The following is a 16,730-nucleotide window of genomic DNA, read 5'->3' on the forward strand; positions in this document are numbered from 1 at the left end:
TAACCACTTGCCTACCGGGCACTTATACCCCCTTCCTGCCCAGGCCAATTTTCAGCTTTCAGCACTATCCCACTTTGAATGACAATTGCGTGGTAATGCAACATTGTACCCATATGAAATTTTTATTAATTTTTTCACACAAATAGAGCTCTCTTTTAGTGGTATTTAATTGCCGTTGGGCGATTTATTTTTTGTGCTATAAACAAAAAAAAAAGAGCAAAAATTTTGAAAAATAAAAAAAAGTTTTTCTTTGTTTCTATTATTATTATACAGTATTTATAAAGCGCCAATAGTTCGCTCAGCGCTGTACATTACAAAGGGGGACAGAACATGTGACAGAACAATACCAATACAGTGCAAAACATGAGGGGATTGAGGGCCCTGCTCTTTCGAGCTTACAATCTAGGAGGGAGGGGATGGTGGCACAGGAGGAGATAGCTGTGGGGGATGGAGTGGTAGGAAGAGTGGAGGAGGTCGGCAAGTTAGCAGGGGGTGGTGTAGGCTTCCCTGAAGAGATGGGTTTTCAGGGTGCACCTAAAGGAGAGGAGAGTAGGTGATAATCTGATGGGTTGGGGCAGAGAGTTCCAGAGGATGGGTGACACCCTGGAGAAGTCCTGGAGGCGGGCATGGGAGGAGGAGACCAGGGAACTAGAGAGAAGGAGGTCTTGTGAGGAGCGGAGTGTGCGTGCTGGGCGGTACTTTGATATTAGGTCAGTGATGTAGTTCGGGGCAGTATGGTGGACAGCTTTGTACGTCAGTGTTAGGATTTTGAATTTGATCCGTTGCGCAATTGGAAGCTAGTGGAGGGATTGGCAGAGGGGGGTAGCGGAGACGGAGCGGTTGGAAAGGTGAATGAGTCTGGCAGCCGTATTCAGGATGGACTGAAGCGGGGATAGCCAGCGGTGAGGCAGGCCAGTGAGGAGGGAGTTGCAGTAGTCGAGTCGTGATATGATGAGGGAGTGGATGAGCTGTTTAGTGGTTTCTGGGGTTAGGAACGTGCGGATTTTGGCGATGTTGCGGAGGTGGAGTCTGCACAAGTTTGATAAAGATTGGACTTGGGGCTGGAAGGATAAGTTGGAGTCCAGAATGACACCAAGTACTCTGGCCTGCGGGGCGGGTTTGATGGTAGCGTTGTTGGATGTGATAGAGAAGTCAATGGGGGGTGGTGTCCGGGCTGGGGGGGAAGACAAGAAACTCGGTTTTGGAGAGATTCAGTTTAAGGAAGTGGAGCGACATCCAGTCTGATATATCGCTCAGCAGGTGTGTGATTCGGGCGGAGACCGAGGGGGTGAGGTGGGGGGTTGAGAGATAGATTTGTGTGTCGCCAGCATAGAGGTGGTAGTTGAAGCCGTGAGAGTGTATGAGTTGGCCAAGGGAGGAGGTGTAGATGGAGAAGGGGCCCGAGGACAGAGCCTTGAGGGACCCCAACAGAGAGGGGGAGTGAGAGGGAGGTGGTAGCATTATAGGTAACGCTGAAAGAGCGTTGTGACAGGTAGGATGAGATCCAGGAGAAAGCGGAATCTCTGAGGCCGAGGGAGTGTAGTTTTTTGAGGAGGAGGGGGTGGTCGACTGTGTCGAAGGCCGCAGAGAGGTCAAGGAGTAGGAGCACTGAATAGTGGCCATTAGCAGGTCGTTGGAGAGTTTGAGTAAGGCAGTTTCGGTGGAGTGTAGGGGACGGAAGCCGGACTGTAGGGGATTATAAAATTTAGCAATTTTTCTCCTTCACTGATGTGCGTTGATGAGGCTGCACTGATATGAAACAATGATGAGCACTGATAGGCAGCAGTGGTGGGCTGCACTGATGGGTGGCAGTACTAGGCACATATGGGTGGCAACACTGGGCACTGATCATCAGTGCCCTGATGATCGGTGCCAATCTGTCCTTTGACAATTGCCGGTTATCGGCAGTACTTTCCTTACGCTGTGACAGCGTGAGGAAATTGCAGCTGATCACCGGTAAATGCAGTTGCCAGTTATCTGCTGTGTCATTGGACACGGCTGATCATGTAGTAAAAGGCCGCTGGGATTGGCCTTTTACCACACCACATGATCAGCTGTGTCCATAGGACAGAGTGATCACCGAGGGCGCATTCTGGGAGGATGCCCTCCCAGAACTGGACAACAACGCTGAAGCCGTCATTCATAGCCCGGTTGTCAAGTGGTTAAATCCTGTCTTGGTTCTCTTTGCCCCATTAGTCTCAATATCATAAAGGACTCCCTTAGCACCAGTTTTGTACCAACAATCCTCAAAACTGCTGCCATCACTCTGGTACCTATAATCCCAACACGGCTCTGGACAACTTAAACAACTTTTGCCCACTATCTCACTTACCCTTCCTTGCCAAAATCCTTGAGCAGGCTTTGATATCTCAGTTACATAATCACCTGACTTTAACTTAGTTGAACCCCGCCAATCTGGTTTTCGACAACTGCACAGCACAGAAATGGCCTTGATCAAAGTCAGTAATAGCCTTCTGTTGTTAGCTTCTGATTCTGTCTCACTTATTCTACTGGATCTTAGCTCTGCCTTTGACATTGTACATACTGTTGACCACAATCTTTTACTCTCTCACCTTGAAACCATATTTAGAGTCTCAGAATTGGCATTAAAATAGATTAAGTCATATCTTACTTATTGCTGTTGCTTTGTTTCTCTTGGCAGATTCCAGTCTGATATTGGTCCAGTCAAGTATGGTGTTCCTCAGGGAACAGTCTTAGGTCTCTTAATTTTTAACATTTACATGCAGTTCAAGAGGAGAGAAGCAGCCAAAGTAGAATCAGGTTTAATGTGGATGTATTTTGAGTGTCATCAGCATAGAAGTGATAATGGAGCCCATGTGATCTAAGCAGTTGGCAAAGTGGAAACATGTAAATGATATAAAAACTTGGATGGCACACAATTTCCTTTAATTAACCACTTGCCTACCCAGGCACTTTCATGTAATTGTCCTGTTTCCTTTCTTTTATCCGGATATTTCTTGTGTGCTTTGAGGAGCTACCTTTAAAATGCGCTATATAAAATAAAGTTTATTATTTACTTGAAATTTGTTCCACTGTACTACTAGTAACAGACTTAAAATGAAACTCCAGGAAATAATAATAATAAAAAAAATCAACTGCCCTTACAGTGCCTTCTCACAATGCAAGTGTTCAATGACTGTAGACATTTTTATAGCAGCCTCTTCACGAGTTCCCCACTCCTTCCTACAAGTCTTGCTGAGGGGGAACCCATGCGGGCATGCTCCCAAGACGTGCTGTGTGTATCCACAGACACACACGGCGCAACTCAGCCACACCCCTGAATGTGTGTGCCTAATGACAGGTCCAATAGGAATAGAGTAAGGAAGAGGAGCACTAATTAACACAACCAACCTGTATATAATAACAAAAACCTCTGATGAGATCGTGTGTTAGCGCTACAGGAATTGATTATTGTATTTGATTTGTGATGCTTTTGGAGGTTTTAGTTGTCTCCTAGCTGGCTGCCCCACAGATCTTTTTAACCACTTGCTGCTCTCCGATTCGCGCTTGACTCATTTATTGTCAGTTATCCCAATTTAGCTACAAAAGTGAAAATATACTTTAAAGACACTCACTAATTTGTTTTCTTTCCATGGACAACACAACTATTATCTCCAAATAACTATTATGTCATGTGATCTCACTGGAAAAAAAAAAAAAATTGAATAAGTGAAAGTGTGAATACCATTTTAAAAGGACTGAAAGAAAAAAAAAAAAAAAATGTGATCTCTCACTGCTGACTTCCTCAAAACATGAGTTGCCTGGATGTCTGGACTTGCCACTTACTAAACCACTGACCCCAAAACAAGCATGCAGCAAGGAAAGCCAAAACTCTGATCTACATGCCTGTTCTTGGTCAGTGAGTAAAATGAACTGTAGCCAGAGGATCAGCATTACATTTAGGCAACAAACATTTTGAATAAAACAGCAATGGCATACTACATACAATATATTCCCTTAGCACATGCTTTAATATAGAAATCCAGTGTTTAATAGATCAGTCTCTTCCTACACTGAAAGAAAGTATTAAATATATCAAATAATGCTGACAATCTTTCAATCCTCTCATTGGACTTATTATTTCACCTGAAGTCCAGCTTCAAGCTAAGATTACATTTTTGCAGATTATGGTTGATGCGGTTTGCATTTTTTTCACACCCATTTTTGATCCTTTTTTTTCATGCATTTTGCACTTTGTGCAACTTTAGCTGGTTGTCAAGGAGTGAGAGACTGCCGGCATCCTTAACAACAATGTTATTTACTGGTGGTTAAGGAGCAGGCGGCCGCTGCCATCCTTAACAACCAGTAAACAACATGGTCGATAGGGGCGCAGTGGCCTCCCACTCCTTAACAACCGATGAGTCATCAACTGTCAGTGGGGTTCCCCACTGACAGCGGAACATAGACAAACACATTGCCAGCAATTAAAAACACAGTGTTAGGTTCTGCTTACCCCCAATCCCTACCAGGCCCTTCGGGTGTGTTCTGGATTTTAAAGGGAAACCCACGGAATTCTGCAAACTGGAAAATGCACTAAAATTCACATAACTGTGAACCTAGGATTAAAGCATTACTAAACTCACAACAGTAAAATCAGTCTGTATATGCAGTAAAGCATGCTAGTTATACTCACTGTGGAACCTAAGGGGTTAATCCTCTACATTGTGCAAAAAGGCTGTTTGATCCTGTCTTCTCCAATCCTCCCCTTCTTCTACTGTCCCCAGTCTATCTGCTGATAGTACAGAGCTCTGGCAGTCACTCTGCACATGCTCAATTTAGTGTGTATTGCTAGAGAGTTTTTTTTTTGCTTTGGGAGGTTGCATGTGATCAGCACTGTCCGGTCAGGGATTATGCAGCCTCAGAGGACAGTCAGAGCAAAATGAAACTGGACACTGATAGAAGTCACAAGACTAAGATATACTGCTGATGAGCAAAGGTATTTAACAGTTTATATTTACTACAACATTTGCATTTCCATGTTGTGTGTACTGTGGGAGACCAGATATAGTGAATGCAGGGTCCTGGGTATAGTAACATTATGTAAGGAGTGGACTTGTTATGGTTTCATCATTAGGCAGGCTCCAGCAGCAGAAAATATAGGGGAATATTGGATCAAACATGAGATCTAGCCTCTGATGCCTAGAGGGCAGAAGATTATTAGTTTCTTGCCCCTGGTGGGGAAGAATAAAACATGTATAAGTTTTCTACGTTCCTGACAATAAAAGAACAAACATCCCACTCTCTATATTCAGTCTAGAAATAAAGGCAATCGGTTTTCCTAACTACACAAATTTGAAAACTAAAAAAAAGTTATGTCAAAAGCAGCCCAATAGGATACAAAATATATTACCTTCCTGTCACAGGGTGCCCCCCAAAACCCAGGAGTGCCTACAATATGCCATTCCCTGATTTTAGATGCTTCTGCCATAAGGCCCACCTTTATAACATCCCACAATGAGAATAAGTGCACTTCTAAATATGTTAAGGCTGCAATTTGCATTGTGGTATGTGCTGGCAATGGTAATCAGCTTAGACCCAGCTAAAGTAAAGATTTGGATACCACAGTTTTTGCAGGCTTTGGTGACATTCTGCTTCAGTGGATAATCTTGAAACACTCATATTGAGCAGCATTTGAAGGCAACTAGTATTTGGGAGGTTAGTTATTGGTGACTAACTAGTCACTTCTCCATGTTTAGAAACCGTATAGTAACATTTCAATGTTTAGAAACCTTAGGAAATAGCACAAAATGCAAAATAGAAGGTTTTCACCTTCTTGCATAGAATTGAGCCTTTAAAACCACTTTAATATTGCTTTAACAAAATATATATTCTTCATTAAATAAAAACAATTTAGTCTAAACATCTTAAGCTTTTTTTTCCCCTTCAGATTTATTTGCCCATTAGGCTGTAAGAAAAAACTCCACTCAAGGACACAAGAAATCACACAAGCCATCACCACAACAGCTGCTTCATTTCTACTTCAGACCCCAATCTTTACTACTCCCCTATTGATTTAAATGGTACTAAGCATACATATTGTGATGGCAAAATAAACATACATACATACGCACACACACACGCAATACATCTGCATCTGACAGAAGCGCTCTCAGCACAGGTTTTTAATAGATAACAAATGTCGAGGTCTCAGAAGCAGTACCCATTTGATCCCAAATCTCCTGTATACAGGATACCCAGAAATGTTCCCCCATACTCTTGGGGTGTAATCAAGAACGCATATGACTGATAGGAAACGTTTTTCATTTGGAATGATAAAAACTGTACAGTACTAATTTACGGTTTTGTCTGCAAGGTAATATTCTAATCACATTTCCCTCAGTTTACTTGTCCTTCCATGCATGGATACACAAATTCTAGACCCCTTCTTGGCTTTGGTTTTGTTGTTGTTGACAGCATTTTCACATTTCAGGTTCACTGGGCTCAGTTTCTGAACTTGGCATACGTAGGTCAGGGTCATTTCTTACCATTGAAAATAGGCCAACCACACTGAGAAGTGCAAGCAGCATTGTGACAGCACACAAGCTGAACATGTTCCTAGTTCCGCTCTGGTAGTCACTATCATGGAGCACTAGAAGCCCCAGTCCAGCAAGCAGGTTCAGAGGCACTCTAAACCAATTCAACACTCCAGCCTGCTCTTTTTCTGGGATTAATCGACGCCTCAGAAAGCTCATAGCTGGGAAATAGAGTCCACAAGCGAGTTCAATGAGAAGGAAAGCAAGAAAGGACTCCGTTGGTCTCTCCTGTCCTGGGCCTGTAGAGAAGGTCAGCATGAAAAGTGAGAAGAAAACCATGAGTACAGACAAGCAAAGTATATGCATGGGCTGCAAGTGATATTTCTTTGATGTAGCCAGACGATAAAGCGATGATCCAGTTGCACTGGCTGCCATAAAGCCAGAGAAGGCGATTCCAAGTGGTGTGTTATGAGGATCCAGCACTGGAGTCCACAGGAAAATAAAGATATAAACTACGCTCTCAAATAATGCCTGAATGGCACCTAAAAGGACAACTCTGCGGTCCCTCAAAAGACATCTCAGCCCATCGCCACAACTTCTGGTAAAGCCGGCACTCTGTCCGTGGTTCTCATCCCACACTCGGAACGCTAGAACAATGGCCAAGCCTAATAGGGGCACTGCAAGCACAGAGGGTGAGGCCGGTCCCAGACCAAGCCATTCTGCACATAAATTTGCTGTAACTCCTGCTAAAATAGAGATTCCTCCATTCCAGGTAGCCACTTGTGAGAAGGTGTGAGGGAGCCAATCTGCAGGGAAGTCATGATGCTCAACGTGTTCATGAGTATACCACGATTCAAAGGAAGAAAACAGCAGGCCACTGGAAAATCCGCCAAGAACTCGGCTAGTCAGAAGCACAAAGTAATCCTGGGACAGCTTGCATAAGTAACATGCTGACAGCAAAAGGCAGAAAAGTATGACGGATTTCCTACGCCCCAGTCGTCCTGTCAGAGGGCCACTCACCAAACCCGACAGCACAGTGGCTCCAAATCCACATACATAAATGATGGCGATCTGTCCCTCCAGGAAGTGGTAATGCTGGTATAATTTATATAAATAGGGACCTTGTAACCAGTCCGCTGCCAAAGCAGGGAAATAAGCTCTGAAAAAATCATGTTGAAAGTGTCTGAAGGCTGGGTTACCTAATGCACTGCTTGTGGTAGAGGTTTTGGAATGGCAGGCAGAAAACTCCAACACAACCCACAGAGCCAGGAGCCCCAGCAGAACCAAGTATGCAGTGACCAACATGTCTCAGCGAAATGGCATTCTGAAAGAAGAAAGCTGGAAAACAAAAAAACAGGATTAACACTTTAAATGATTAAATAGAAAAAAAAAACATTTTTTATTATCTCTAAAGCCATTTTTTTTTTGGGCTAGAGTATTATTATTATTATTACATCGAGTTTATATAGCTCCAAAGGGTTTGCTCAGCGCTGTACAATAGGGGGACAATACATGGCACAGTACAACAAAAACAGACAGCGTACGAGGGGTAAGAGGGCCCTACTCTTTCAAGCTTACAATCTAGGAGGGAGGGGGTAGTGGAACAATAGGATGTGGCTGAGGGGAATGAAGTGGCTGAGGGGGATGAAGTGGTGGGAGGAATGAGGGAGGATGGCCATTAGGTGAGGGTGGGGTAGGCTTCCCTGAAGAGATGGGTTTTGAGGGAGCGCCTGAATGTGGGGAGGGAAGGCGACAGTCTGATGGATTGGGGCAGTGAGTTCCAGAGGATGGGGGAGGACCTGGAGAAGTCCTGCAGTCGTGCATGGGAGGAGGAGACCAGGGAGCAGGATAGAAGGAGGTCCTGTGAGGAGCGAAGGGTACGGGTAGGGTGGTACTTGGGGATCAGGTTGGTGAGGTAGTCAGGGGCAGTGTTATGAACGGCTTTGTAGGTCAGGATTAGAAGTTTAAATTTGATGCGTTGGGCAATCGGGAGCCAGTGGAGGGAGAGGCAGAGGGGGGTGGCAGAGGTGGAGCGGGTGGTGAGGTGGAGGAGTCTGGCCGCTGAGTTCAGGATGGTCTGGAGCGGGGAGAGCCTGCACTTGGGTAGGCCAGTGAGAAGAGAGTTGCAATAGTCAAGGCGTGAAATGATGAGGGAGTGTACAAGAAGTTTGGTGGTGTCTGGGGTGAGGAAGGCACGTATCTTGGCAATATTGCGGAGATGGAGCCTGCATGTGTTTGTAAGTGATTTGACATGAGGGAGGAAGGAGAGGTTCGAGTCGAGAATGACGCCAAGGACTTTGGCTTGCGGGGCGGGAATGATAGTGGTGTTGGTGGTGGTGATGGATAGGATGGGGGGGGGGGGTGTGGGCAGGGGGAAAGACGAGGAGTTCGGTTTTGGAGAGGTTAAGCTTGAGGAAATGGAGCCACATCCAGTCTGAGATGTCGTTTAGGAGGTGAGTGATGCGGGCGGAGATAGTGGGGGTGAGGAGAGGGGTGGAGAGGTAAATTTGGGTGTCGTCAGCATAGAGGTGATAATTAAAGCCATGGGAGTGTATGAGTGTGCCCAGGGAGGAGGTGTAGATGGAGAAGGACAGAGCCTTGAGGGACCCCAAAAGAGAGGGGAAGGGAGGGGGAGGTGGCGCCATTATAGGTGACGCTGAAGGAGCGTCGGGATAGGTAAGATGAGAACCAGGAGAGAGCAGTATCTCTGATGCCAAGGGAGAGTAGAGTAGAGTAGAGTAAGGAATTTTTTAAACCACAGTGTCACAAGTCAGAGAATTCCAATCCCAGAGACAACGGGAAGTGAAATCTCTTTATATTTAGTGGAATTTTTCTCTTGCCACTGGGCAGATGTCCCCATTAGAATATTTCCCCTCACCTCCTGTTCTGGTGACGACTATAAAATTATGGATTTCCCATAGCCATTTGTCCCATTGACAAAGGTCAGCAACACAAAGAGGGGGAATCATCTAAAAAGTCCTTAAAACAGTTAACACTTTTACACTATGCAAAACTAAAAAAAAAAAAAAAAAAAAAGTTGGTTTTGTGAATTCCAGCAATTCACATTGTTGAGAATCAAACCACCAGGCTCTGCTTTAGTATAACGATAGAATCAACTATCGCTACATTTATGGAGGCCATAGACGGGCCGTTTATCAGCCGAATTGTCAGCCGGGAAAAAAAAAAAAAAAAAAAAAAAAAAAAAAAAAAAAAAAATCGGTTGTTCTGTTGCCACCAATGCTTACGAAAATCGGCCGTTTTTCGTAGATTTTCCAGCATGACTGATAAAAGAAACAAGGATCCGCAAAAATCATCCGACGACATTCCCCCACTAACGGTGCGCATATCGGCCGATTATCCTTTCGGACGAAAATTCAGCCGATAAACGACCCGCCTATGGCCTGCATTAGTCCTCATGCACACTGGACATTTTTACAGCGGCTGTTTTTGGCTTTTGATGTTTTTTTCTACAGCTAGTAAACCCCCCAGCGTGTTATCCTATGTGTCCATGCACACACAGACTGTAATCAATGTTTTTGACTGGGATGTTTTTTGGCTGGAAAAAAAACCCAGGACTAGTGGGCTTCTAGGAGTTTTTTAGCTGTAAAAATGCTCTAATGCTGAAAAACACGGCAAAATGCCACAAACCAGTGTTTTTGGATTTTTTTTTTACCCTCCTAATTTGGGGGGGGGTGGTAAAATAAAAACCATGGGAAAATGACGCTAATCGTGCAAAAACGCCACTAAACACTAATGCAAAAACGTAACTTTACACAGCTAACGTTACCAAAACATCCAGTGTGCATGAGGACTAAAGCAGAACTATATTCACCTATTCTCCAGTGCTGTAATCTCATGAAGCTCCCTGCTGGCATTTTCAGCCTGGTGGCTTCCAGGTATTGATCCCCAGCCGTTTCCATTGGCTGGGCCAAGACACCATCACCCTGGTGCAGTCCAGTTCAAGTCCGATGAGTTCAGTCATCTTGGCATTGCTGAAATTCTTACACTGAGCTGCCAAGCACAGCTCAATTTACAATGCAGACAGGCAGGTAAAGTAAATTTAATGCAGAACAGACATAGTATATCTCTTCTGCAATAAAAATCCTGCCTATTCCCAATTTTTTTTTAAGTTCCACTTTTAAAGTGCACATACCTGCATCAGTCTCCAGGTTCCTGTTGTTATTCCTAAATTTTGGACTATTCTGATGGGCAATGCTCTGCTATGCTCTAGTAGTGAGGAATCTTGCCCTTCCTGCCTCTTGCACATTCCTATTGGCCAGTGATAAGCCAGCAGAAATATGTGCAGGATGGGAGAAAGCGTGAGCAACCTTGCCTCTACCAGATGATGTTCTTCTATTGGACTGCACTTTTTTACCCAAAAGCACTTTGTTTTTGTTTTTTTAAAGTAAGATTTGCTTTAATTAGAAACATTTGGAAAGGAGTGGGAAGAGAACAGACCCGGTTTCAGAAAGTGAATGCAGTGTGCCTCCTCACTGGGGAAATTTGCCCCCAAATGCTGTCCAAGTGACTTAACAAAAATTAAGGGGAAATCATCCTTAAGTAGGGAGAAATTCCAACTTTTGCTGTGGTCACCAGGACTTGTCAACCCTGTGCACTCTCTCTTTTAAAGTCAATGAGTTTCATTTAGTAAAGGCAATTAGGCTGGTCACTTTGCAAGGGAACTTTCCTTTAGCTCAGTGTGTACAAGTTCTGCTGATGGCCATCATCCAATCATGTGCAAGCAAATATCCTTTATTTCATTTTACTTATATGTGATTCGGTATTCTTTGCAAAGTGCATTTTCACCACATTCACTCAGCTAAGGGAAACTTCCTCTGCAAAATGAACAGTCTAATGGCCTTTGCTAAAACAACTCCAATAAGTAAAAGGTTAATATGGCCACACAAAGAGTACAGAGATTTTAACCCCTCCTCACCCAAAGTTAATAAAATAACCGGTTGTGGTTATTCTTGATTGTGACGCTGAATGAGGAAGTGACTGGGAAAAAAACAAAAAAAAAAAACAAAACACAGTACACAATCAGATTCTGGCAAACAACTTCTAACGTGGCTTGATGTGAGTCAAATGGCCCATACTAATACTAGAAAGATAGCCCTCTGAAGAGTTAGCTATAGTCTTAGCAGTCATCTCTGGGTGTGTTTTGAAGATTAACTGCAACGGGCCACACAGTCACTACAGGCAGCCATACATGGATCGAGATTCTGCTGGTCCTAAAGGAATCAGGTCTCTGAAATGACTTTTTATCACCCCCTGAAATCCTTAATCTGGAGGAAGGGCAGTACTAGAGGGTCCAGTAAATCTAGTGCCTTGTACACACTATACGTGTGCAGAGGTGCGTGTGGGGTGTCGGAATTGTTGCTCAGCACAACTCTGCTGAACATCCCTACCATGCAGCGTTGTGAGGCTCTCCTGGGCGTAGAGTCCAAAGCGGCTGTAAAGGCTGAAGGTTCTGTTACACCTTCTGCATGCAACTCCCCCCTCGTCAGACCCCCTTATACGTACCTTTAATAAATAGAATTTTGTGACACTTCCTTAGAATAATAAAAAGGTATGCAATGCACTTCTAGAAAGCGCTGCCTCTACACAACGCACTGCTGCCAGTGTTGGTTTTAGGCCTCATGCACACTGAGCATTTGCCCAGCAATCTCTCTCATGACAGTAGAAAAGCAGCACAAAAAAAATGTGCCTTAGTCCTGGTTCACATCTATGGGGGTGCGGAAATCGCATTGATTATGCTGCTGTTTGAAAACATGTAGGGCTGCCATTTATACTGAATGCCACCCCTACGCATATAAAAACGCAGTGCATTTGCAGGTGTGGGAACCACAGGAAATTGCATGCTGCAAAAGCACCATATGATTTCCCAGCTGCTGTGTTTGTAGAATAGTGGAGGGACCTTTTTCCTGCGGGAAACGCAGGCATGGCAGTCCATTGAAACAAATGGGCTGCAACGCCCACCAGATCCATCCTAATAACATCATGGGCCCCTGGGCAAAGTAATGCACTGGGGCCCCTGCCAGCCTGCTCCAATTTACATACATATGCTCAAGAATCAGAGTATAAATAGCTGATAGAATTAAGCATATATGTATTAGTATGTTCAATAAAATTGATTTTAAATAATAAAACATGCCATAAATCAAAGACAAATCAACACAAAGGGCACAGTATGGGGGGACAGAAGGGCACAGTACAGAGGGGGGTTGGGGTCTGGAGGACACAATATTGGGACCATGAAGGCACAGTACAGGTCCTGGGGGCACTGCTTGGGCCATCCCAGGACAGCTTAGTAAAAAGCGTGACCGTCCTGGCAAACGTCGGGACAGTTGGCAAGTAGGATGTAATGCAAGATTATCATGGTGCCCCCATGCACCTGGGGCCCCTGGGCAGTGCCCATGCATTAAGACAGCCCTGATGCCCATGCAAATGTGAGCCACAAACCTACACAGAGGTGAACCAGGCCTAAAACCATACTTTGCAAATGCATTTAGGCATGGGCAGCACAGTGGCTAAATGGTTAGCACTTCTGCCTGGCAGTACTAGGGTCACTGGTTCGAATCCCAACCATAGTACCACCTGCCTGGAGTTTCCATGTTCTCCCTGTGCCTGCGTGGGTTTCCTCCGGGTACTCCGGTTTCCTCTCACACTCCATAGACATGCTGGTAGGTAAATTGGATCCTGTCTAAATTGGCCCTAGTATGTGTATGTATGAATGTAAAATTAGGGACCTTAGATTGTACGCCCCTTGAGGGTTAGGGACTGATGTGAATGTACAATATATATGTAAAGTGCTGCGTAAACTGACAGCGCTATAAAAGTACCTGTAATAAATAAATGTCAAGTGTTTTGGCGTTCATTCATTTCATTGGCCAGAATATTAATTTCTTCTGGACGCCGAAATGAACAAACGAGCTTAGCATTTAGACGCGCCAGGTGTTTTCCTGTCCAAACGCTCCTCTCCTGAACGCACGAGTGATGTGGTTTTTTTTCTGCCCCTAAACACCGATCGTGTGCATGGACACCTAGGGCTAACATGGAGGCAGAAAAATAAATACGCCAAACGCCCTTCAAAGAGCACGAGGTCTTCTAGTGCAGGTTGGTGTGAACGAGCCCATAGAGCGTTGTTAGTGGCAACTCAGCAGAGGGCGTGTCAGAGCGACGTACGGAGAGCGCCATACACTCATGAAGATGTGGTCAGTGAATGGGGCTCTCCACAGCAATCTGCCCCCCATGACTGCAATCATTCATAACGTTCAAGCAGCCACATCCTGGAGTCTGACCACAGGAGCCAATCACAATACAGACATGACAACCCCCAGCATTCATATTATCACAGGTCACACCACTCTCTCTTCTACAACGACTATAGGAAGGAAAGCCGAACTGTACACAGACTACACCAACCCCTACCGATCATACCGACCCTCCGGCCGCCGCTTCCTCCTCCACCGATCTCCCTCCTCCCGGAAGAAGCTCGTGTGGACTGCCAGACAGGAGGAGGTGACGTCACGTCACATGACGCGGCTGTGTGCCCTCCAGAGGCAGGAAGGGAAGGAGGGTGTGAGGAGAGTCAATGGAGACATGTCGTTCTTGGACCCGCTCATTGTGCTGTGTATAGGGGGGGAGGCTGCAGATGGGGAGGAGGGGGATCGTCCACATGGTGTGTCCCTTTGCATGCACTCCTTTTCAGTGAACACGACAAATCTAGGTGGATCAGAGGTCCTGTTAAAGAGGAACTCCAGCCTGTAGGTGCTGACCTCTATTAGGTACTCACCAGCCCAGGGGTCCAGTTCTGTCATCACTCAGACTGGTTCTATGCTGTTCTTTGGGTCACCGATGTCGCCATCTTGAGTGTGGGAAGCCAGCTGTGACTTCCTACTGGCTCCTCACAGCGGAGTTCCACTCACCCTGTCAAAAAATACAAGTCTGCAGCTACAAAAACTGTAGCTGCTGACTATTAAAAAACAGCCACTTTCCTGTCCCTCGGTGTGTCCCCGCAGCCCGTTTCACCGGCCGTCCTGGATTCCAGGAGGCCGGCATCTTCAGTGTGTGCACCCAGCTGTGACTGCTTGCAGGCTTCACAGCCGGGTACCCACTGCGCATGCGCGAGTAGTGCTGCACTTCATGAATGGTCCTGTAGTCTTCTGGGACCTGTCACATGTACCCAAATGAAATGTTTATAATTTTTACAAACAAATAGAGCTTTCCTTTGGTGGTATTTGATCACCACTGTGTTTAATTCTTATTATATAAAGGAAAAAATACCAAAATCTTGAAAAAAACAATATTATCCAATTTTTAAAAAATCAATTCTCTTCATAAATTTAGGACAAAATGTATTCTGCTACATGTCTTTGGTAAAAAACCCCCCAATAAGTGTATATTAATTGGTTTGTTATAGTGTCTGCAAGTTGTACTGTAATGGTGATGATCAGCGACCTTTAAAGGGACTGTGGTAGTGTGTCGGGCAATCTGAAGCTAACAGACCCTTTTTGGGAGGTACAATAACTGACATTGCTAGCAACACTAATGCAGTCATCAGATATAATACTGTACATGGATGCTGTATTAATGACACTGGCTGGGAAGGGGTTAACATCTATTAAGTGGTTGTGTGCCTAACAAGTGTAATGTGTGTAATATGCGCTGCTTTTTTTTATAGATCTGGCTCTTTTTTCCCCCTGCTTTGTTGGGGGAATAAACAGCCAGATCGTTGCTCTGCTCTGTGACTGGCTACAGCCAATCAGTAGTTCCACGGCCAAAATCATTGGACGGGACCTGCTGACAAAATTGCACAGTAGCCAGTCTCTGATTACATGATGTTGGGTTGTGACGTCACATTCCCACTTTGTCCAATCAGAGAATGCAAGGCATTCTGTGAATGGCTCCTGTATGGAGTGGCCAACATCCTGTGTTCAGAATGCAGCAGGATGGCTGCTTGCAATTAAGCAAATAGAAATTGGTGAGTTCTTTAATCATATGTGTAGATTGATTGTAGTAAGCATCGAAAGCCATTTTTTCTTTGGAGTAGGGTTTACAAATCCTGACAGGTTGGGGAGATTTTCCTTCAAGCCTGTAAAAATCTTCCCTTGCAGTGAGGCTGCCCCCACAGTGCAACTGTTAAAGTGTTACGAAACCCCGGACCCTGCATTCACTATACCTGGTCTCTCACAGTACATGGACATGCAAGTACTGTAGTAAATATAAACTGCTAAATACCTTTTCTCATGAGCAGAATATAGCAGTCTTGTGACTTCTATCAGTGTCCAGCTGAGCACTGGTTAATCTTGTGGGAGGAGTTTTCATTCTCCTCTGACTGTCCTATGAAATTGGCTGCATGACCCCTGACCCTCTGTTTGGACAGCGCTTATTGGCCCTGTGCTGATCACCTAACCCTCCCCCTTAAAAACCCTTTCTATCAGTACACACTAAACTGAGCAGGTGCAGAGGGATTCCTAGAGCTCTGTACTATCAGCAGATGGATTTGGGACAGTAGAAGAAGGGGAGGATCAGAGAAGACAAGATCAAACAGCTTTTTTACACAATTAACCCCTTAGGTTCCATAATGAGTATAACAAGCATGCTTTACTGCATATACAGATTGATTTTACTGTTGTGGGTTTAGTAACACTTTAAATGCTCATTTAGGTCTATGGTACTGGAAAAAAAAGCAGCTTTACTAACCTGAACCTTTGCTCCCCCAGCAGCTGGCACCTTTTTCTGCTTGCAAGCCTGTTTCCAGGTCTGACCTGCTGCTGACCTGTGGTGCGTTTGTGCAATTTTGGCAACAGATCCTAGCCAATGATTTATGGCCGGGACCTGCTGATCAGCTGTGTCAAATCACAGCACAGAGCCTGTGTTTACAAACAACATAGCTCACTGTACACAGAGAAGCAATGTGGCTGTTTCTTCTCTCGGCAAAGCAGGGAGAAAAACAGCCACATCTCTTAGTAAAAGCAGCACATATTACACATTGTTAACCCCTTCCCAGCCAGTGTCATTAGTACAGTGACAGTGTACAATATTAGCACTGATCACTGTATTTGTGTCACTATTGATGTCAGTCAGTTAGTGTACCACCCAGCCAATGCCAACTAGCACCAGATTGCCTGCCACACTATTACAGTCCCACTATATGTCTCTGATTACCGCCATTACCAGTATAGCATCATAGCTGCGTGAATTCCAGTATATATACCATAGTTTGTAGATGCT

General features: G+C 44.8%; 1 protein-coding gene across 4 annotated transcripts; it reads right to left on the reverse strand.

Moving 5' to 3' along the window:
• Positions 1–6,128: 6,128 nt before the first annotated feature.
• On the reverse strand, positions 6,129–14,309 carry SLC61A1 (solute carrier family 61 member 1). Of its 4 annotated transcripts, none has more exons than XM_089691461.1 (2): positions 14,290–14,309; positions 6,129–7,832 (listed from the first exon to the last, which is right to left on the reverse strand). In XM_089691461.1, the coding sequence occupies exon 2, from the start codon at positions 7,797–7,799 to the stop codon at positions 6,441–6,443; it is 1,359 nt and encodes a 452-aa protein (XP_089547587.1). In that variant the 5' UTR covers positions 7,800–7,832; positions 14,290–14,309; the 3' UTR covers positions 6,129–6,440. The 4 variants fall into 4 exon arrangements, with proteins under 4 accessions (XP_089547587.1, XP_089547585.1, XP_089547584.1 ...); XM_089691459.1 differs by lacking the exon at positions 14,290–14,309 and adding an exon at positions 13,939–14,064; XM_089691458.1 differs by lacking the exon at positions 14,290–14,309 and adding an exon at positions 13,926–14,037.
• Between the last annotated feature and the right edge of the window lie 2,421 nt (positions 14,310–16,730).

This window comes from Staurois parvus, unplaced genomic scaffold (genome assembly GCF_062004578.1).
Source record: "Staurois parvus isolate SC_StPar_1 unplaced genomic scaffold, SC_StPar_1.0 ptg000562l, whole genome shotgun sequence".
Lineage (NCBI taxonomy): Eukaryota > Metazoa > Chordata > Amphibia > Anura > Ranidae > Staurois > Staurois parvus.

What these genes read in the sequence shown, in the direction of transcription:
- SLC61A1 (XM_089691461.1), bottom strand. Translation starts at nt 7,799, where the DNA reads ATGTTGGTCACTGCATACTTGGTTCTGCTGGGGCTCCTGGCTCTGTGG.